General features: G+C 41.0%; 1 protein-coding gene across 2 annotated transcripts; it reads right to left on the bottom strand.

The window, feature by feature from the left end:
• Window positions 1–708: 708 nt before the first annotated feature.
• On the bottom strand, window positions 709–21,172 carry cenpf (centromere protein F). 2 transcript variants are annotated; one of them, XM_039795752.1, is made up of 38 exons: window positions 21,042–21,172; window positions 20,065–20,240; window positions 19,735–19,860; window positions 19,456–19,526; window positions 19,124–19,260; window positions 18,776–18,867; window positions 18,428–18,701; window positions 18,028–18,230; window positions 17,748–17,873; window positions 17,530–17,658; window positions 17,260–17,382; window positions 16,940–17,075; window positions 16,720–16,849; window positions 16,355–16,634; window positions 15,822–16,028; window positions 14,698–14,906; window positions 14,281–14,410; window positions 13,630–13,908; window positions 12,917–13,504; window positions 12,604–12,777; window positions 11,494–12,323; window positions 11,142–11,353; window positions 10,899–11,034; window positions 10,648–10,795; window positions 9,710–9,821; window positions 9,190–9,437; window positions 8,991–9,099; window positions 8,577–8,782; window positions 8,125–8,343; window positions 7,599–7,742; window positions 7,240–7,429; window positions 7,056–7,153; window positions 6,849–6,890; window positions 5,468–6,604; window positions 4,812–4,941; window positions 3,665–4,354; window positions 2,302–2,417; window positions 709–1,843 (listed from the first exon to the last, which is right to left on the bottom strand). In XM_039795752.1, exons 2-38 carry the CDS (start codon window positions 20,224–20,226, stop codon window positions 1,685–1,687), a joined length of 8,502 nt encoding a protein of 2,833 aa, XP_039651686.1. In that variant the 5' UTR covers window positions 20,227–20,240; window positions 21,042–21,172; the 3' UTR covers window positions 709–1,684. The 2 variants fall into 2 exon arrangements, with proteins under 2 accessions (XP_039651686.1, XP_039651685.1); XM_039795751.1 differs by lacking the exon at window positions 21,042–21,172 and having other exon boundaries at window positions 10,899–11,037; window positions 20,065–20,226.
• Between the last annotated feature and the right edge of the window lie 893 nt (window positions 21,173–22,065).

Below are 22,065 nucleotides of genomic sequence, written 5' to 3'. Positions count from 1 at the left end.
AGTGAAAATCTGATTAATTAAACAATACGTTTGTCAGATCACAGAACAACACTTCCCTGTGTAAGGGGACAGTGCAACATACCGTATGGACATTCAATTCAGGTATTTAGTAATATACGTAATTCCTTTTAAAAATGTACATTACTTTTTCACTTCATCCTCAACCAATATAAATGTTGGGTCATGCTTCATGAATAAAATTTACTTTATCAACTGGGCATCCTCACGTATTATCAGTAGCATCTAGAAAACAAACAGGGTTCTATGTAGGGTAAAGTCAGTTTGGCATTCTGATAAACAACCAAATCTAAACATTTCTTTCATACATTATATACAGTTGCTTGAGCTGAATTCATGCGTTTCAATTTTAATTCAGTGTCTAACTATATTCTAGTTTCTAATCGGAGGAATCCTATACAGTTGTCTCATTAGATATTTTCCTCCACCAGCCTGAGGTGTATCCTGCACTGACAGTCACACGGATAAAAAATATTAGCGCTGCACACTACTGTACACTCATACCCAACATCTTTTCTCCATATGGCTCAGGTTCTCCACCCTGTGGTGGCAGAGTGTATTACAGTGTATTGTATTACAGCTGCATACCTACTCGTGCTTCATGTAATATCCTATATATTATCAAAAGTTATCAAATAATAGCAAAGACAAGACACCCATGTGTATGCAACAAAGAGACCACACAAGCTATGAAGCTTTTAAGGTTTAGTATAAAAAGGGCAATGAACTATTTGGCATCATTAACTATGTACAATGACCAATAACATTTAACTATACCTAAATAAAAAAAGAAAAACTTAAAAAAAATGCAGATCTGCTTTCAATGTTTGCTGCAAAGATTAGTAGGAAAGAAAATAGCTTTGCTTTCATTAAAAATATCTAGAAAATATTAAACTGGCAGAGCAAAAAAAAAATAAAAAATCTACAAAATCTCAGCTGCCATTAGACATGTTACAGGACTAATAGATGGATGACCCATAGCGGTTATATACTATGCACAAAGTTCAAGACATCTCTCTCACAAACACACACACACGAAAAGTACAAAAGAAAATAAGTACAACCAGTGAGTCAGTGGTGAAGACACATACTGTTACCAAGTGAATACATGAAGAAAGAGCAACCAAACGAACCTAGCTGGTTTACATTCAGAGGCCTCACGAAACAATTGTGGTTTCATTCATTCTAAAACGCTTAATAAAAGATGTATCGGACTACAAATTCATATACAAAGAGAAAGTGTCATCATAAATCGCTTACAAAACAGAGCATGATGAAAAATAGTGCAATGGGAAGAAAAAAAAAAAACTTGGAAAGTTACCCACTCATCTTTAACCTGCCTCATCATCTTATTTGGGTTAGTGATTTATTTTATTTCTCATGACTTTAAAAACCTGTGACACACACACACACACACAACCTCCCACCCCCAAAAAGAAAGAAAGAGTGCATCTTAAGTGTTTACTTTTTTTTCTCCTTACTTTAACGTTAAGTGTCTTTAAAAAAAAAAGAAAAGTGGTGTTAATATTTTGTGTATCTTTGAGTGTACATGTGCATATTTCTACCAATAAATCACAGGTGTAATACTGTATATGTGTGTATATGTGTGTGTGTGTGTGTGTACGTGTGTGTGTGTGTGTGTGTGTGTGTGTACACACACATCAATCTACTGGACGTGACAGTTGTCTTCTTGATGTTTCTCTTTCTGTTCTGAAATCGTGTGTGAACTCAGTGAACCACGCACAGGTTTCTCCTCACCACTCGGGGAGAGACACCTGTTGAAGCTCTCCGCAGAGGGACTCTGGAAAGGTATGGAGCCCAAAGCCTGTAGAGGAAGAGCAAGAAAAGACAGATGACAAAATGAAAGAGAAAAACACAACAAAGTAGGAAGTGAATTTTGTGAATTAAACACATGTAAAGACACAGTCATAAAACAGTGACGAAGAAAAACAACTTAAGTTTTTATTTTTTTTTGGACCAGTCAAGCCGACTGAAGCAAATGTGGGAGTCAGGAAGGCACCCTGCTACAGCGATACTGGAAGCTCGCATTCAGATCTATTCATCTCTGTCCTCATTTTCTGTACTACGCCTGGAGGCAGACATCGTTCACAATACTCTGCTTTATACTGTGCAATGAGTATATTCTGTAATGCAGCGACATGATTCCCCGTTTTGCTGGCTGTCAGAGATTGATGGCACATGTGGAATACTGTACCGTGTGTGTGTGTGTGTGTGTGTGTGTGTGTTTGTGTGTTTGTGTGTGAGATGGTTGGTGCTGCTCACCTTGGCGTCAGATGCAGATACAGCCTGTCTGGCAGCCAGTCGAGGACTGCAGCGCTTCACTGTCGTTCTCCTCACAATGAACGGACTGGCCTCCCCCAGAGGTATATCAGCAAAACCTGTGAGAGTACAAAACGATGACTTCATTTTTTATCTTTTCCTATGGAGAATGAAACTCATAATTTAAACTGATTGCTTTGTTCTGCCAACTAGTGTTCCACCCAGTGATTTATCATTTCTGTGCAACTCCATTACATTTCCCCATCTAAGTTACAAGCTAATCACACTGTATCCCACTAATATGAGAGGCCAGCCTGCTAAACTAGGACTCACACGAATACATTGGCACAGAAAAACAAACTACTTTTTTTTTCTTCTTCCCCTTAAAGTGATGGTTCGGAGTAATTCACCCTAGGGTCCTTTGCACCATGACCTCGAGCCAAACACCCCCCCCAGAAGCTTTTTTCACCTGGGTCTAACATTGGGAGAGTTAGCGTAGCGTTATCAGCTGAATAGCTTAGCGCAGAGGCTAATGGACCCACGTTTGTATCTCGTAAGTTACCCCACTAATAATGCCCGAAATGATACCAAACGTCTACAAGTAGTACAAATAGGTTATGCTCTCATAAAACGATGGATTGGAAAGTTTGTAAGTACACCAGAAGTTTATGTAAATAACACTTGCCTGCTGGCTTCGGCTCTCTGCTGTTGTTGTTGCTGCTGTAAGACGAGTGCTTAGGGCCGTCTACAAATTACAACACCGAAAAGAGATGCAACAAAAATATTTATTATATTATATATATATATATATTTTTTTTAAGTAAGTGCTGTAGTATAACTAGCAGGAGACAAGTAATAATTGAGGTAAGTTTGGAGACATTACCTTATTTAATCATTGAATTAATAAATATTTTTGTTGTATCTCTTTTCGGTGTAGTAATTTGTAGACGATTTGTAGGCCCTAAGCACTCGTCTAACTGCAGGTAGCAGCAGCAGCAACAGAGAGCTGAAGAGAGCAGGCAAGTGTTCGTAAACTTCTGGTGTACTTACAAACTCCAATCCATCGTTTTATGAGAGCATAACCTATTTGTACTACTTGTAGACGTTTGGTATAATTTCGGGCGTTATTAGTGGGGTAACTTACAAGATACAAACGTGGGTCCATTAGCCCCTGCGCTAAGCTATTCAGCTGATAACGCTACTCTAGCTAACTCTCCCAATGTTTGACCCAGGTGAAAAAAGCTTCTGGGGGGTGTTTGGCTCGAGGTCATGGTGCAAAGGACCCTAGGGTGAATTACTCCGAACCATCACTTTAACATTGGTGAACTACAATTGTGGCTCCATTAGATTACCAGCCAGCACGTACCCCTCTGCACCAGCTCAGGAAGTCCTTCTGGTCTGAACTCCTCCTCTTCCTGTTCAGTTCTTGGTTTGGGTGTAGTCGCTGTGCTGGCTTTGATCTTCTTTGTCAGGTTGTGCAGGGCCTCCTGGGCACCGTCTTTATTACTGATGTCACGGTGAGCCCGTTTCGCTGAAGATGACCCCTGAGGAGACCTCTGTGGTGTTGAAGGAGCCATGTTCTCAGTGTTGTCATCCTGAAGTTTGGAAGAGGACTTCCTTCCTGAGCGCCGGCGGTGAGTACCGTCGGTGCTGCTAGAGTGGACGTTCGTTTCGTTAGCCCGTTGGCTAGCAGTGAGCTGCTCCAGCCGGGTCGTCAGTGCATCGTTGGTCTCTTCCAGTTTGTGGACTTTAACCATCAGGCTGCAGTATTTCTCGATGCTCTCATCCGCCTCGCTGCTTTTCTCCTCCAGGAGTTTGTTCAGTTCATCCAACTCGCTCTTCATCACCTCCAGCTCTCCGTTTCTCTCTTCCAACTCCTTCTTCCTTCCATCGAGGGCAGCCTCAAGTTCTTCCACCTCCTTGGTTTTTTCTTCTGCCTCAACCCTCTTCTGCTGCAAGGCAGTCTGCAGGTCTTCCACTTCCTTCTTTCTCTCCTCTGCCTCCACCTTCAGCTGGTTCACCTCAGTCTGCACTGCCTCGCTGCTCTTTCTGTCCCCTGTAACAAAAACGTGGCCCATGGTAACATTACTTAGCTGCACCTTCCTGATTTAATCTCCATGTTTGACTCTTTACAACAGAGAGACCCGAGTTCCTCTCCAATGACTCACTGTTCTAGGTGTCCACTTTGTCAGACATTTATTTATTATGCTTTTCAAGTCATTTTGATGAATGATTACTGCATGTTAGCACTGAGACTAATTCTTTCATAGCCCTCCTATTTCAAATCAGAAGTAGCATGATATTATTATTATAATAAAAAAAATATATATAATATATATATTTAAACATAATTATCTAATTTCTATACTTTTCATAATATTAGCCTTTATCTGGAATTATTCAGATCTTGGATTCATTTGAATTTTTATTTAAAAACACACACACACACACTGATGTTTGTGTCCATTGAGAATTCTAGTCGGTTAGAATTATGTGTAAATGTGATTCCACACCTGAGCGGTTTAACATCTCTTGCTTCTCGTGCTCCAGCTGTTTGCAGGTCTTCATCCAAAGACTCATCTTGCTCAGGGCAGAGTCCCTCTCTTTAGACAGACGAGCAGCCTGAGAGGTTAGCTCCGACACCTGACATGGGTAGACACAAAGTGGTAAGATTTGATCATGTGAAAATATGTCATGTGGTAATTTTAAAATTCATTAATTTTTTGAATACATGCTGAGTGGTTGGCAATTTGGACAGTCAACTAGGCCCACATAAGTCCTGCTTAAAGGACGCCAGTGTAGTTTTATTTTACTTTCCAAATGAACGCCTGTGAATGTATAAACTGAGTCAAGGCTGCCGTTTGAAGCAAGATGGCGTGGTGTCCGTCGGTAGCCTGTTGCAGCAGCTCCTGATGTGTATGTGTATTTTGTCACTTTTCATGTATATTCTGTATGTGTGCTGTGTGTCAGATATTCTTTGCTGCTGCAACACTGGAATTTATTTTTCCAGGATCAATCAAAATCCATCCATCCAGTTGGATTAAAGCTTTTTTTTTTTTTATAAATAGGATTAAAAGGTGACACAAAGTAAAAGTAAACTGGTGATTATCCTTAAGCGCTGGTGAAGCATGGTGAAATTAATTATTTCAGAGTGCATATGTGTGTGTACCTGCTCATTAAGCTGTGAAGCAGACAACTTGGATGTTTCCAACTCCTTCTCCATAGAGGCAACTGTAGACTGAAGGGTCTCTTGTTCTTCTGTGAGTTTCTCTTTCTCTTCTTCTGCTCTTTGCTTCTCTTGTTCCAGTGAAGAAAGAGCTGAAGCCAGATTATTTCTCTCAACTTCAATCAAAGAGAGGGAAGACTGCAATTCTTGTTTATCCACCTCAAACTTCTGTTTCTCCGCCTCTATTCTTTCCTTCTCTTCCTTTAATGAAGAAAGAGTTTGCTGCAGGTCACGTTTCTCCGTTTGGATCAAGGAGAGGCTAGACTGGAGCTTCTCTCTCTCATCAGCTAACAGCCCCTTCGCTTGCTCCAGTTTTCCTTTCTCTTCTTCTACAGATGTGAGAGTGCCGCGCAGGTTACCTCTCTCTTGTTCCACTGAAAACAGGGTTGAGTGCAGTTTCTCTTTTTCCTCTGCCAGCCTTCTATTTTCTTCTTCTATCTGTTCTTTCTCCGCCATTAGAGACGAAATGGATTTTACTGAGGCGCGTCCCTGATCTGCCTCCTTCTCCAGCATCTCTCTCTCTTCCTCTTTAGCTTTTAGGAGTGTTTTAAGCTCCTTCATTTCATCTTCCAAAGCCTCAATACTGGTCCTCAGGTTGTTTCTCTCTTTCTCCCAATCCTCTACCTGAGAGCGGAGCCTCTCTCCTTCTGTCTGCCACTCCTCCAGAGAAGACTGCAGACACGTTTTCTCTTTCTCCATCTCTACCAGAAGAGACTGCATCCTCTCTTTCTCCACTTCTGTTTCTGCACCCTTTTGTTCAAGGGAGATCTCTCTCTGCCGAGAGGCTTCCAGCTGTGCCTGTAGGTCATCCACTTGTCTCGTTTGCTTCTCCGCTTCCTCTCTCATTTCGTTCTCCAGCTCTTCTACCCTATATTTCTGTCTCTCCTCTTCCTCTCTTCTGTCTACCTCTGCCTTCTCCAACCCTCTCTCCAGCTCCTCCTTAGCAGCCTTCAGTTCTTCTATCTCTCGGTTTTTTGTCTCCAGCTCTCTCTCCATGCGTTCTTTCTCAGATCTCAGGTTGTCCAGCGTGGCTGAGAGCTCGGATAATTTCTCTCTGAGCTCTCGTTTCTCCTCCTCCACCTGGGGATCAGGAGGTGGTGAGGGTCGAAGACAGACAGCAGTTTGTGAAAAGGAGACAAGCCAAGGGTGGAGGAGAAAATCAGGATAGAAAGGAAACATGAGAGAAAAAGGGAGGAGAAATCTTATTAATATTTTGCTTATATTATTTACAACTCTCGTATTTTACTATTTGAACATAAAGAAACCATCACATATACACAGCAAAGGACATCAGATAGCCAAACACAGAGGCATATGAATGTACCTTTTCCCTTTCCTCCTCCAGCTCAGCTTTGGCGGTTTCTGCCTGTGTAAGAGCATAAAACATTTGCATTTAATACAAACAAATGTTGACCCTTGATCAAACCAACCATACATGTGAATTTTATCCAGGCAATGGTAAAAATGAGCCATTACAATGTAAGACAGACGTAGTGGTTATTTTTTTTTAAATTGATTTTTAACAGAATACCTGTAGTACAGCTTCCTCTAGACTTTGCTCTTCCTCTTCCTTCTCTCGCTCCAGGGCATCAATGCGATCTTGCAGTGTGTCAGACTTCCTCTGGGCATCTAGAGAGGTAAAGAGTCACAATTAGGCCAACACCAACTTACAAAACTCAAGCGGTTACGTAATTTCAAAGGATGTTAAGAGTCACCTTTGAGCAGCTCTGCCATCTTCTTTTTCTTCCGCTCATCCGACTCGATGCGGACCTGGAGCTTTTCAATGCCAGTCTTCATCTGCTGGACCTCTTCTTGTGTGGAGTTAAGACGAGAGGCAATCTCTCCTTTTTCTAGTAGAGAGGACTCCAGAGACTGTGAGAGACGGCACACTTCTCCCTCTAAAGCCTTGAGGAGAAACAGGAGGGCAACATGGAGGATTAGAAACTAGAGAGTATTTGAGGGTTCTGTGGTACATGAACTCTATATTAAAAGCATTCCAACTGTAAATGCTTTTTAAAAACACAAAACGGGTTCTCTGAGAAAACCCAAACTCAGTAAGTTATAGCCCCCTCACCTGTATCTTGCCGACCATGGACTCAGTGTTTTGATTGGCCGAGGTGTGGTCTTCTTTGATCTTGTCCAGCTGCCCGATTAGCTCCTCTCTTTCTCCACTCTGTTGGGATATTGCCTGTTCCAGCACCTTAATCTGCTCCAACAGCTTTAGAGAAGGAGAAAAAATGAGGGAGAAAGGGGAATTCACTCTCTTCCTTTTAAATACAATATCAACATATCAGACCACATGAGTGTATCGTCATCAGACCCCATCAGCCAAAATGTTACATTAATCTTACGTCATTTTTTTGTTCATATATAGCCAATAGAATAAAAGAGGCAGTTCTGCATTCTGAATTAAAAACAAAAAGGTGAAGAACTTTGTGCCTCTTTTAATGGCCCGAAGATGCCCACCTAACAAGGTGACAGACTGCCATCAGTGTAAGCCAACTCTAAATAGAAGCCTCTTTTGACCTGTATCACATATTTTAATTGACACAAGGAACTATGCGCAGGTCCCAGACTGTTGAATCATACATGTACATTACCTGTTGCCTCTCTGTCTTCATTTTCTCCATGCAGCTTTGCAGGGCTTCATACTCTTTCCTCCCTGCTCGGATGTCGTCCTCCAGGATGGAAATTAGGTTCCTGGTGTCACAGTCCGTCTTCTCCTGACTGTGAACTTTCTCTCTCCATTGGCCCAGAGACTTGTTCAGGTCATCTCGCTCCTCGGTGCAGGACACAAGTTCAGACCTCAGTTGGGTTACCTGGAGAAATAGTAAGATTTAGAACAGTTATGCCACACTGATTGATCAGTAAGCACACCATGTTCAGTAATGTCTTGCTGGGTTGTCAGTTTTTGCACAACGAAAAACTGAAATGCTTGAGTCCTACATATTTGCTTTGATTTATAATTTTCCAGAAACATGCACAGTAATTTAGCTCTAACACATCCAGTATTTTGATGTTTTAGCTCACAAGCCTTTGACGGAGTGCTCACCTCTGTCCTGAGTGTTTCTATCTGCTGCTCCATGCCTGAACAAGTCCTCCTCTGGTTATCCATCTCATCCCCCAATTTGGTCTTCTCCCCCTGCAAAGTCTCCAGCTCAGACTCCATGCCCAGGATGTGCTGCTCCAGGTTGGCTTTCTCAGAGCGAACCCTCTTCAGCTCACTCTCCTGCTGAAGGAATTTCTCGTCCCATCCACCTACAGAACCAAGGAAAATATCAAATCAATACCAAAGTGCAAAAACATAGTACACACCTTAAAGCCTTCACAGTCCTTTATCAATCATGCTGTGCCATCATACAAAGACAAACCATGGCTGCACACTGTTTCAGAGGTTTAAAATCAGTAAATAATCTTGCATGGTGAAGTTAATCCCTCATATGCAGTAAAGTAGAAAAACATTTACCTTTGGCCATCTCCAGTCCTTCCAGCATCTCCATAACATCAGCAAGCTGGAATTTAGCTGTTTGCAGCTGCAGAGTTAACGTTTCCCTCTCCTCTGACAGCTGAGTCAACTAATAATGAGCACAGTATTGGTATCAGTTAATAATTAAGTGGCAGTGTAAAGATGTAGGATTTGGCATTCTGCTATGTCTTCCCCCTACCTGGTCAGCGAGGCCCTTCTTCTCCTCCAAAGCTATGTTGAGCTTATGCGCTGCACCCTGTGCCTCCTCCTCTGCTGCAAGAACTTTCTTCTCAGAGTTTTGAACTTGGACTTCCAGTTCGGTGGTCAACTCCATTCTCAGTGCAAGGTCGGACCTCAGTAGTTCAAACTCTGAGCGCAGGGTCTGGAGTTCTTGTTTTGTGATCATTTCTGTGAAGTGGTTGAGGTCACCTTGTACCTGGGATGACTCTATCGTGGTCAGACAGATTACATGTATTAAGTTATTTAAACATCATTGATCAGAATTAAGACAATACTTTTATTTTTAAGTTTCAAAATGTGGATCCCCTTTGAAAAGTTGAATTAAGTTATTAAAACTAGCAAAAGTAAACTATTAAAGTATTTTTGCAGAAAATGTTGAAATCATGAGTCTAAGATGGCAGCTCAGTGTGAAACAAAGAAAAAACAAGAACACACTCAGTTATCGAAACTGCAGACATGAGCCCCATTTAATTTCTCACCAGAGGATTCTAACTGTCTGGTCTCGCCAACAGAGGACGATGACAGAGAAAGCTCAGAGATTTCAGATGTCCTATCAAGAGTATCTCTGGGACTACATCGGTCTTCAGGAAGCTGCAGGAAAGAAGACAAAATTCAAACTGTCATAATCAAAACTCAAAACAGAATGCTCAAACTTTTGAATGCTAAACATTTCTTTCTAGTAGAGAAATATCTATCAAGTTTGGTCAGTGTAACGCTTATCAGTTCAATTTTCTAAGCACAAATGGACATTTGGAAAAACTGGGTTCCAATATCCAATTTTTAATTTTTGTCCACCTTGACAAATTAAAAAATTGGATCTTTTAACTGTTTTTCCAATTTTCTGTTTATATTCAGAGGATCAGAAATTGAGAAAATTACAAAATTGCGTCTGGGCTCCAATTATTCATAATACTGCAATGGTATTCTCTCCCTCGTTCCCCCTAGCTATGCCTCCCCCCCCCCCACACACTCGAAACCATCAGTTGCAAGCACCTCTGACCCCAAAGTCTATCAGTTTAAAAAAAATGTTGGTCCATATGCAGTTAATGACCTGCATATTCCGTAAAGTAGAGGAAGAGAATACATTGCTGTATTGAATAATTGGAGCCCAAATGCAATTTTGTAATTTTCTAAATTTCTGATCCTCTGAATAAAAAACAGAAAATTGGAAAAACAGGTTAAAGATCCAATTTTTTAATTTGTCAAGGTGGAAAAAAATTTAAAATTGGATATTTTAACCAATTTTTCTGTTTTTCCAACTGTCCGTTTGTGCTTAGAAAATTGAACTGATAAGCGTTACACTGACCAAGTTCCCTGATTACATTAATGATAAAATAAATAAATGAAGTGTTCCCCAACTTAAACCCATTAAATCATCATGACTGAAGGACAAATACACAGTGTAATAGTTTCCTACCTGATCTAAGGATCGCTGTTGGTGTTGCTGCTCCTCTTGACCGCTCGTTTCCTCAACATCAGCCACATGTGCCTCCCTTTCCTCATCCAGATGTTCCTTGATCATCTCTTGCTCAACGATCTCCTCCCTAAACGCCAGCTCTGTCTCACTGGCAGGGTTGAGGGGGATTTGATTTATTTATCATGTAATAAAGCACATACGACTCACAAAAGCATATTGTGCATTTGTGCTTAGTATAAAACTCATTGTACCTGAACACCTCGTCAGACTGGTGGGAAGGTTCACCCAGTTCAGACACAACCGGGCTGAGCTGTTCTTTTACTGAAAGGGACTCAGTATTGGTGCTTGTGTCAAGTGTTGGCTCTACATCAGTCTGTCCTGCTGCTTCTGCTGAGGAAAACCATTATGGACAATTCAATATAAATGCATGTATTCCTATTAAAGTAGCAGTGTTACGTGAAAAAAACGTTAATCTAGCTTTGGTTTACACTCACCGCCAATATGCTCCTCCTCAGTCTCCATGTGGCTGATTTTGTCGCCTGGGTTCTGGGTTCCCTGCGATTCTGAGAGCCGCTGTATGAGGCTGTGTTGTTGGCCCACCTGCTCCAGCAGCGAGTCGTACTGCTGCTTGAACACAATCAGCTCCTTCTGTAAGCCCGCCAACTTCTGGTGCAGTTCTGCCTGCTCTGCCTCAAACTGTTGGCTCCTGTGATCCAACATCAAAGTGATGCTATTACAATTCCAGCTAATATTAATAGTGAACAAAACGTTTAATAAACTACAAAAAAATATACATACTGAAGAATTTAACTGTGGTGACTCATACAAACTCAGGATGTACTGTACCTCTCTCGGTTCTCCTGATCAGTCCTCTTGTCGCTTATCTCCAGCTGCTCTTTAAGTGAAGCCACCTCTTCTTCATGCCTCTCTATGCAGTCTTGTAAGAGCAGCTTCTCCTCCGTTATATGATTCACACTAGATTGTAGTTTGATGTTCTCTTCAGTCAGCTGGTTATAGTTCATTTCCAACTGAAGCTTTTCCTCAACTACTCGATTCAAGTTAGAGATCAAGTTACTTTTCTCGGACGTTAGCTCACTTAGTTTAGCCTCGAGTTGGACTTTCTCCTCGTTTATCAGATTGAGGGAAACATCTAGTTGGGCTTTCTCCTCGACAACCTGCCTAAGGGTCGATTCAGCTTCTAGTTTCTCTGCAGTCATTTGATCGATATTCTGCTTTTCTTCAGTTAACTGCTGAATGTTGGTCTGCAGTCGTTTGCTCTCCTCAGATAGCTCGTCTAAACTGGCTTCCAGCTGTTTCTTCTCTGCATTTACTTGAATCATTTTAGCTTCTACTTGCTCTTTGTCATCGGTTAGCTGTTTCAAAGTAGTCTCAAGGTTGTTTTTCTCGTGCTGTAATTGGTTAAGGTTTTTGTCTTTGTCCTCAATTATCTGCCTGAGAGTTGTCTCTAACTTGAGATTTTCCTCTGTGGTCTGACTGAGTTTAGACTCTAAAGTAGCAACACTCTCCTCCAGCTCTTGTTGTTTGACAGCTTCCTCTTCCAGACGAGTTACTTCACAGCTCCTCTCCATCAGCTCCTCCCTAGCTGTGACATACTGTGTCTCCAGCACTGAGTTCTGAGATTGGACCTCCTCTAACCGGCCTTCCAGGACAGAGACCTGAAAAGGTAAAGAGTTGAGATTGAATCTAATCAGGGATATTTTTAGGGATTAGGGATGTTTTGCAACAGAAGCTTGTGAAAATGATGCTGAATTGGGCCTGAATTTGAGTTAACTCTAAATAAATCAGGCACATTTGTTATGAGACACATTGACATTTTAGACTTAAAAGGAAAGCTGTTAAAATATTGAGCTCCAAAGGATGATGAAAATTAATCAAGTCTAGCATTTGTGGCACAAAATGATTTGGATAAACTTTTGTGTAAGATGGTGGCTCTACCTGGGCTCTGCTGTCCTCCAGCCTGGCCTCCATGTCAGACATCTGGGTTTGGTTGTGGGCTAGATTAGCCTCTAGTGACTTTATGGTTCCCTTCAGCTCCTCCACCTGACTGTCAAAAGAGTTCATGGCAGTCTCGTTATCCTCCAGGTCCATTTGCAGCATCTCCATCTGCACCTTAATGTAAAACAAATGACAAGAATAAAGCAAGTTCTTAAAGTAATTACACACCCCACACACTTTCCACTCTATGTAAGAAGACTGTAGACATGTAACTAGGACAAAAACATAAACCAAGAATACATCAGTAACCAACCTTGATTTTGTTCATGGCAACCATCTTCTCCTTCAGGAGCTCTGAAGTTTTGGACTGCTGTGCCTCTGCTTTATTCAGCTTCTCCTTCAGACTCTTTATCGTGTTGTCTCTCTCTTCTAAGCCGTGTGAAGCAGCCGACAGAGTCGTCTTCATGGTCTTGATCTCCTCCCGCCGAGAACTTAATTCCATTTTAGCAGCAGACACTGATTTCTTAGTGGCTTCAAGCTTCTCTTTGAGGATATTCTCTTTGTTGAGGAAATTTTCAACCTCCAAAGCACGACTCTCTGACTCTTTGCTCATCTTCTCTGTGAGCTCTTTGACCCCCTTCTCCAAAGTAAAGATCAGACCGATTTTCTCCGTCAGTGTGTTCTCCAAGTTGGACTTGATCTCAATAGTGGAGGAGTGACTCTTCTCAAGAGCTTCTAGATGCTTCTTAAGGTCAGCATGGGACTGGTTGGCCACGTCCAGTTCATTCCTCAAGACTGGAAGCTTCTCTGCTGCATCTTTGCTTACGGTTACCTCTTTTTCCAAGGAAGATATCTGCTCCAGAAGGTTGTCGATCTTCTCAGTATGAGCCTGCTGGAGGTTCTTCATGAGAAATAGATGTAAGTTTATTATTTGTACTGTAAAAGTACAGCCCATGGTATATACAGTACGAGAAAATAGGTTGAATGAAACATAATACCATTTATTTTTTTAAAACAATATTTTACCTCAGCCTCTTTCTTTGTCTCTTGAAGCGCATTTTCCAGTTTAGCCTTTTGTTTCTCCAGAGACAAAACCTGAGCTTCCGCCTCTCTGAGCTGCTTATCCTTCTCTTCTGTGTGACTCCGAAGATCCTGCAGCTCCTCCTCTAACTGTCTGAGCTCTTCTGATTTCTTCTCATGCATCTTTTTGTGCTCCTCTTCATTCTCTGACAGCATCTTAATTTGTTTCTGCAGCTCAGCTCCCAGTTGCTCCTGGGCCTTCAGGAACTGATCCGTAGAACTGACCTAATACATGAAGAGAAGATTCAACCAGGGCTTTTATTTGTTAGGACACAAGGAATAATACCCAACATAATGTACAAGCACAGGGTATAACATTAGCAGAATACATTTGATTTAATTAATTTGCCACTGAAATTAGAAATAATCAGTCAAAGACTCTTTTTCTTCTAGCGCCAGATATAACGTTGGGTAAATATGTATGCATATAGTATGACGATACTTTGATCATAAGATTATGTTGTACCTTATATTGCAATCCATTACAACATCACTAAATACAGCCTCAAAAATGTCCACCAAAGTTAAAACCAACTTCAAAAGAAAAGACTGAATCTGATTTAAAATCAGTTTCTGTTGCATTCCAGTAAAACAAACCTGGTTTTTGGTGAGCAGCAGCTCTTGCTGAGCCTCCTCCAACTGCAGCTTGAGCTGCTCGGCCTCTTCAACCTTTGCTGAAACACTCTCCTCACACTGCTTCAGCAGCGCTGCCTTCTCGTCTGCCAACCTGGTGGAGATCAGACACCAAAGACAGAAAAACGTATGTTAAAAGCAAGCTACAGTTATCGTTTCCCCCAAGGAAACAATGGGAACACCGTCTTCATAACATACGTGTATCATAAGACACTAATTAGGCATCCTAAAGAATGTTATTGTTGCTGTATCAATTGTCCTCTTAAACCCCACATGTTGCACAGTGATGCAGGGTAAAATCAACAGCAGGGGTGTTGTATTGGAAAAGAGTTAATTCAAAATGATTAACTAAACAACAACAACAACAACAACAACTCCCACCTGGCAGTTTGCTCCTCCTGCTGTGCAGTGGCCTGAGCGATGCTCTCTCTCAGCTGGCTGATCTCTGACTGGCCCAACTCGACCAGCTGGTCTTTGGAGCGTGCCAGGTCGCAGGCTGCCTGGTGTTCGCCCTGCAGCTCTGTGTTAGTCCTCTCAGCCTGCTCTGCTCGAGTCATTTCCTTTTGCAACTGCAACTCCAGCCCTTTGACCTGTTCAAATAAAAGAGGTTAGTTATAATAAAAATAAGTTGAAACAATGGCTATTGATTATACTGCTTTAGGTCCAGTAGGACTATTATGAAAAGTAAAATTTGATTCAGAGCTGTTCATACTGTAATATAATACCATAATACTTATTTATTCCAGCATCCTTTGCACTATGCTCCATAATTAAAATAATAATTTATCACAAAAATGATTTACTCCTGCACACTTCATTGCACTACGGCCTCAACCTGTCTATATTGTTTCTGTTTATAGTGTGTATATATTGTTTGTTTTTGTTGTTTGTTTTGTATGAGTAAGCATATTGTGAGCATATAATTGTATAATCCAAAACAAAATTCCTCGTATGTGTCCTCATACCTGGCAAATAAAGCTGATTCTGATTAAAAATTGTTTGCGTCTACCTCGTGTGTGCCTGGGCCGCTGCACTAAATGCACTGTAGCATATACATGCATAAAACAGGCAACAAACAATTGCATAAATATACCTATACAAGTAGTTCTGTCTCTCATTGTATTAGTTTGCCCTTTTATGGACATAATGCACAAAAATAGTTCTGAGTAGTTTGAACCTGAATGTGTTTCTTAAGAAGGGATATTCAAATGTCTTTTTGGCCACTTTAGACAGCCTTAAGGTCCAGTCAGATTTTACATTGTTATTGGGTATCCTGTGATGTTACCAAGACCGACGTCAGAATAAAGGTCCAGTGCAATTCAATGATGCAGAGAGTTTATCAGCTAATTCCATTACAAAACAGGAAGGAGGGATATCATGCTTTTTTCAATTACCACATTCAACATTTCAAAATCAACAATTTACTGGAAAGTTATATATATAAAAACAAAGCAAATAATAATAATAATAATAATAATAATAATAATAATACTACAATAAATCACCTGCGCTTCAAGCTGAGCCACCTGCACAGCGACATTCTCCAGGTCTTTGGTGTGCTTCCGTTCGGCCTCGGAGAGTTTAGACTGGAGCTCGTTGTACTGATGCTCCCTCTCCTCCAACTCTGTGCTCTTGTTGAGGAGTTCTCCCTTCAAGGAATCGATGTGAGCAGACAGACTGGCCTTGTCTCCCTCTACGCTCGAGAGCTGTTTCTACAATAGTGAGTAGAAATGTGTCAGCCCACAGAAACTCCAAAGCAAAGTGTAATTAATGGCAATTTCACCATAAAATGACTTCATTAGGTTTCTTTAACGAAGAAATGATCTTTTACGATTTTCTGTGCTAACAGGGTCTTGCAAACATTATTAAAAATTAATCATTTGTGAATTAAAAGCAAACCCAACATGTAACAGGTTCTTTCAGTATGCTTGCGCGAACAAGTCTTCAGTAAGCAGGCTCATCAATTTGGATAAACTGTGTGGTATATCCTTCATAATATATAATATGAGGGAATATATTTGGAACCACAGCACCTTACCTTAATGTCGTCATTAGCCTCATTCAGCGAGATAAGACGGTTCTCCAAGTTGGCAATTTTGTCAGTGAGGTCTTTTTGCACAGCCTCAGTTTGATTAATTAAGGTCTCTTTTTCTTTCTTCCACTCCAGCAGAGCTTGATGTTCTTGTTTCAGTTCCTTGCTGTCATTCTGACTCGCAGCGAGATTGGATTTAAGCTCTTGGCTCTCCTTCTCAATTACTGTCAATCTGTTGGTCAGCTTCTCAGTCTCTTGCTTCTGTTTCTGCAGTTCACTCTGAGATCTACAGTGTAATAAATACATTTACAATGGTACGCTTTTTACTCTTTCACAAACTGTGACTGAACATTCTTCTTTTCTATGCCTACCTGTCATTTTTGGTCTCTGCATCAGAAAGTGTCTTCTTCAAGCTGTCCAGCTCCCGGGACGCAGCCTGAGTCTGCTGCTCCAGTTTAGTCTGAAGTCTCTTCAGCTCCTCCGCCTGCCCTTCTGATTTGGCTAAAGAGCAAAAAGACAAACAAGTTTCAAACAGAGATAACTTCAGATAACTCTCTAAAATACCTGCTGTCATTCCCACAACTAATTTACCTTTGAGGTCATCTAATAATCCCTGGGTGCGTTTGAAGCTCTGGTCTGCGCTCTTCTTCTCATCCTCCAGCTGACACAGACGCCTGCTGCTCTGGTCCAACTGGACAGTCACACTGTTCTTCTCTTTCTGCAGCTCCTGGAGGGGAGAAACATACAGGAGAGAACATGAGTGGAAGCAGTGTGGTAAGTTTCTAGTTGGCCACGAAGGGTTGTTCAGGCTTTAACTAAAAATAAAAGCTACTGTTTATCAGTAGACTTTCTAGTTAGTTGTCAGTTCACAATCAAGTTTAAGTGGATATTCTACTTAAAAGACAACCCACCTCCATTTTCCTCCGGAGGTCTTGCTCTTTGGTCTGGCTGGCCTGGAGGCTCTGCTCTGACCTCAGCAGTTTATGTTTCTGCTCCTCCACCTCCTTCTCCATCTGACTCTTCTGGAAGCACATCTGGAGTGGGACAAGAGGAGAGAAGAGTTGAAGATGAGAAGGGAGAAGTAAAAGGGCTTCCAAGTTATCCACGTTGATGGCTGTGTGAAGAAAGAATTCATCACGAGTAGAGAAAGGAAGAGTAGAACAGAGATGTTACAAAGTTACCTTCTCCATGTCAGCCTGCAGTACATTGTGGTCTTTTTTGGACTGTTGGATCTCTTGCGTTAGCTTGGTTCTGGTCTGGTTCAGCTGCTGTTCCAAAGCCTGGTGAGAAGTCTGCAGCTGAGCAAGCTCCTACACAAAAAAACATTTTTATTTATAATATTTGTTAAAACCCAAACACCTGAAAGGTCTGATGTTGTTATGACTACAGGCTGTTGCACCTTTTGACTGTTTCTCTCTTGGTCCTTGATTTTCTGCTCCAGGGCTCGTTTGCAGCTCTCGGCGTTGTGCCTTTGACAGCTCATCTCCTCCGAGACTTGTTTCAGCTTCTGCTCAACCGATGAACACTATAAACAACAAGCAGAATTGTTGTCATTTACATGTTTTCTTATGTTTTTAGCCATCTTGCCTACAATAAACTATGTAATCAAGCAGAAATAGAACAAAAACAAAGTTATCCCATATTAATTAAGTCTCTATGCACCAACCATGGAAGCCTACCTTGGCCACAACCTGCTGGTGTCTGTCTGTGGCCTGATTCAGCTCCTGGCTGGTCTTGGCCACGTCTCTGTCCCGTTCATTCAGCTCTTTGCGGGTCTGGTTCAGTTGGGTTTGCAGATCCTGTAGCTTGGAGGCCTGGCTACGAATTTCCTTCTCCTGAGTGGACAGATTCCTTTCCAGCTCTGACACACGGCCACGCAGCTCTGATGAAGAAAAAGTAAAAAAGTAAAAATAAAAATAATAATAATAATTAAGTCTTGTTGTCGGACATAATCAGGATATTTAACTAAAAAAAAGCCATTTTTTCAGAGGAAGTAGATATGCAAAATAAAAGCCCCCCTAATAAATCACAAAGAAGATACCAAACACTAGACAAGATATTAATTCTAAATTTATAAACCTTGGTTGATGGTCTTCAGCTGCTCCATCTGTTGGGAGGATCCACAGGGGCTCTGCACTGCTCTGGAAGAACTCATCCGCTGGCTGGTTTTAATAGGCGTCTCCTCGTGGGCGTCCCACAGGGACAATCCCCTCCTCTTCAGAGGTGTTTCCATTGCATCTTGAGACTGGCGGCTGTGGGCCTGATCCTGCTGTTGCCATGGGAATATGGAAGATCCAGCTTGGCGGGCAGCAATGTCCTTGTGACTTACACTGACTGAGGACTGATTCAACAGCTAGAAGAGAAGAGATTAGTTAACATCAGCAACTACAAACAAACCCACATAATAAATATAGGTAGTGTACTCACTTTGACCTGCAGGACTTTGAGTTCAGTCTCCAGCCTTTTCCTTTCTTCTAACTCATGGCTGTATTTCCCCTGAAGCTCATCTAGTCTGTTATCTATGGAACACAAATACAAACATAATGTTAGGGCAAACTGACAAACTTATCCAGAGTCACTCAGATACATGTCTTTGGCTCATATGCAAAAACCTCAAGTGGATGAGAAGCAGCAATAGCACTAACATTTAAATTAATACCAGCCTGACAGGTAAGCATATCACTGAGGTGCAGAAAAAAAGAATAATAGCATAAATCTATTAAATACATAAAGCAGGCACTTGAGACGCAGGAAAAAAAAAAAAAACTGAAATACCCTGCTGTCCGTAGAATGGGACTGGAGCTGGGGTAGGGAAACTTTTCTGTGGTGTAGCGTAGGGCTGAAGATCAGAGGAGGAGGATGACAATGAGGAGGAGCCAGCAGGCTGCGAACGATCCACTTCATTTTTGTACCTGAGCAGATGGAAAAACAACAAAGAAAGCAGCATTAACAGCTATTTAGGAGTTAGGGATTTCAGAGCTTTCCATGAGGTCAAATTGTTTATATCTATTCATGTTAAGCGTGACTTACTCAGTACTTGACAAAGCAACAAGTTACAGGATCTACAGTACATTGTAAATATGCATATTAAAAGACACTGAACTCACTTCTTGAGTTCCTGCTCCAGTCGCTCTATTGTCTTCCTGCAGGAGTTCAGCTGACCGTCCAGGTAGTTCACCTAGATTTAGGAAAAAAACATTTTTTTTCTTCCTATACATTTGATTAAAAGAAAAACTACATGTTTGTTGGCTTCAAGTATCTGTGAAATATGAATATTGGCTGTTATTATCTATGATCTGATAACTTTGTCCCCTAGCGCTGAATACATTTCAAACTATACAGCTTCTGCGGCCGATATTTCTTACTTTCTCACATCAGAAACTGACCTGCTGCTCTTTGACTCCTAGGTCATGGACAGCCTTTTGACGGGCTTTCTCCAGAGAGTCACACGACTCTAATAATGACTGGTTCTCTCTTTTCAGAGCCGAGGTCTCGGTACGTTCACTGTCCGCCTGGAGAAAGAGAAACATGGATAATTAATAAACAGATTTCTATAAAAAGAAAAATATCTTTCTTTGGGTCTGTATTTTTCTGGTAGAATTTCCACTGTTAGGACAATATCATAGTCATTTCCCCAAAGGATTCAATAGTTTAGTTTATCTACACTCAATGATGACAATTAATCTATTTTCAATCCATTCCTCTTAAACACTGACCTTTTGTTTCTGTTTTTGCAGGGCAGCCTCTAAGGAGTCCAGCTGAAACTGTTTCTGGTTCCTGTCCTTTTTCAGTTTGTCCAGCTGGACTTCCATCTCCTGGATCTTCTGCAGGGCTTTCGCTGGAAGTCCATCCTTCCACTCCTCCACCGCCCAGCTCATGGTTTATAACCTGACTGAACAGACATCAGCTTATTTGAAAGGCTGAAACAATACTAATCTGCACATTGACTGAACAGTTCATTAATGACACCGATGTGACCAATAAGTAACGTTAGGGTAACTGCTAAGTTCTGTATGTATTAACGTTACCATATCATGATAACAAATGTTTCTGTCCTAACAACAACAACAACAAAAACACAACAACAATGGACAGGGAGAGTTTAGAGGTAACATTAAATCTCATTTTCCTTTAAGGTTAGTTGGTTCAAATGCCAACTAAAAGTAGGTTAACGTAACATAAGTTAGCTAACGTTAATCGACTGTAACAAGAAAACTGCAACTTTTTGCTTCCTTGACCTTGATGCAGGACACCTCAAGAGACGATAGCTTAAGTTTTATCTTTGCATTATCTTTCATCAAAGTGGGGGAGCATTGTGAAGTTAGCTAACGTTAGCTAGCTACGTTACAGTTCACCGTAGCTAACATAACGTTAATGCTACCGCATTAGTTGCAATGCTGTTTAATAACGCTAGATAAACCCACGTCTATATTAGATATTAGCTAATGCATTTAGCGTTAATTTAAAGAGGGACATAGCTACACGTAACGTTAGCAGCAATTGTTTCTGCTGTAACGTAACTTGACGTTAACGTAAGCTGGGTGAACAAGGTTTTAGCAAACGTTAATTTGATTTTAAAAACAAATCAGCCAATTAACGGCTGGAGTTTACTAATGTGTTGTGAAATGACACGTGTTAACGTTAACTTAAGGCTCAAATGAATCGCTATAAGAATCAAGATAGCTGCACTTACTTTGGGCGCGATGCTTCTTTATCACACACTAGACTGCTGTTTAGGTTGTTCTCGTTGAAAAATTCAAACTCCACCGGAACAAACCGCAATTCACTCAGCTCTTTGGCCATTGGCTAGTTCTTGTGACGCCAGTCATACAACGCACACGATTGGTTTACTTCTGTTTGTCTCAACAGTGCCACCATGTGGTGTGACTTTTTAATGTTTTACCACCAACGTTACCAGTATACATCATACATCATCCGAAACCTGTACGAAAAACGAGTGATCCTTTGCTAAACTACAGGATGTGGTCATAGTTAAACTTTAGGCTGGGACGACAAGCCATGTGAGCCATGTGTGAGACTGCATTTCACATTGAAAATATAATACTTAATATCCTCACCTTGAAGATATTTTGGCTGAGATTTGCACAGCTAACTGGAAATGGTTATTCTTTTAATTACCTCACAAGATGGTCCGGCTGGTATTATGAGGATACAGTCCTAACAGTCTAGAAGTACTGTAATAGTTCACTTGAGTAAATCAGTTTTATAATTGAATCAATTGGTATACGGGTAGGAGGTGATGATGTATATTGACTATATTGACTGTAGTCCTCATGCTCACCTCTGCAACTGCTGTTTCAAGGGTTACACCTCTTTTTTCAGTCTATAGTTTAGACCTATAATAGAACACACATTTGACATGTTTTACTCTCAGTAAAGGCTACCGGAAGGTAAAACAACAACCACCAGATAACTCTGATCTAAAACAGAAATAGTGGTGTTTCAGGACAATTTTTAGCACAGGGAGCCATAATGAGCCATTTTGTCCAATTCTCTTTTGTAAAAGAAATAATGTATCTCAAGAGACTTCCTGGATAAATAAGTGTTAAATGAAAAATTAAATAAGTATATCAAAGCAAGTGTCATACTCATTTATTGAGTTCCACTGACATGTGCAGAAAGAGAGGCTCAGATTTTAGTTATGCATTCCAGTAGAATAATATTCATGCCTCATTAAGTAACAGCTCATTACAGAA

The sequence above is a fragment of the Perca fluviatilis genome, chromosome 3 (assembly GCF_010015445.1).
Source record: "Perca fluviatilis chromosome 3, GENO_Pfluv_1.0, whole genome shotgun sequence".
In the NCBI taxonomy this organism is placed as follows: domain Eukaryota; kingdom Metazoa; phylum Chordata; class Actinopteri; order Perciformes; family Percidae; genus Perca; species Perca fluviatilis.
This window is presented reverse-complemented; position numbering and strand designations above follow the sequence as displayed.

Bases quoted from the DNA above. Each gene is read 5' to 3' on its own strand.
- cenpf (XM_039795751.1), bottom strand. From the start codon at position 20,226: ATGAGCTGGGCGGTGGAGGAGTGGAAGGATGGACTTCCAGCGAAAGCC. The intron at 19,261-19,455 runs GTGAGTTCAGTG...CCATCTGCTCAG, and splicing joins CTGGAGCAGGAACTCAAGAA to GTACAAAAATGAAGTGGATC. The intron at 4,942-5,467 runs GTACACACACAT...TACCCATGTCAG, and splicing joins CTTCACAGCTTAATGAGCAG to GTGTCGGAGCTAACCTCTCA.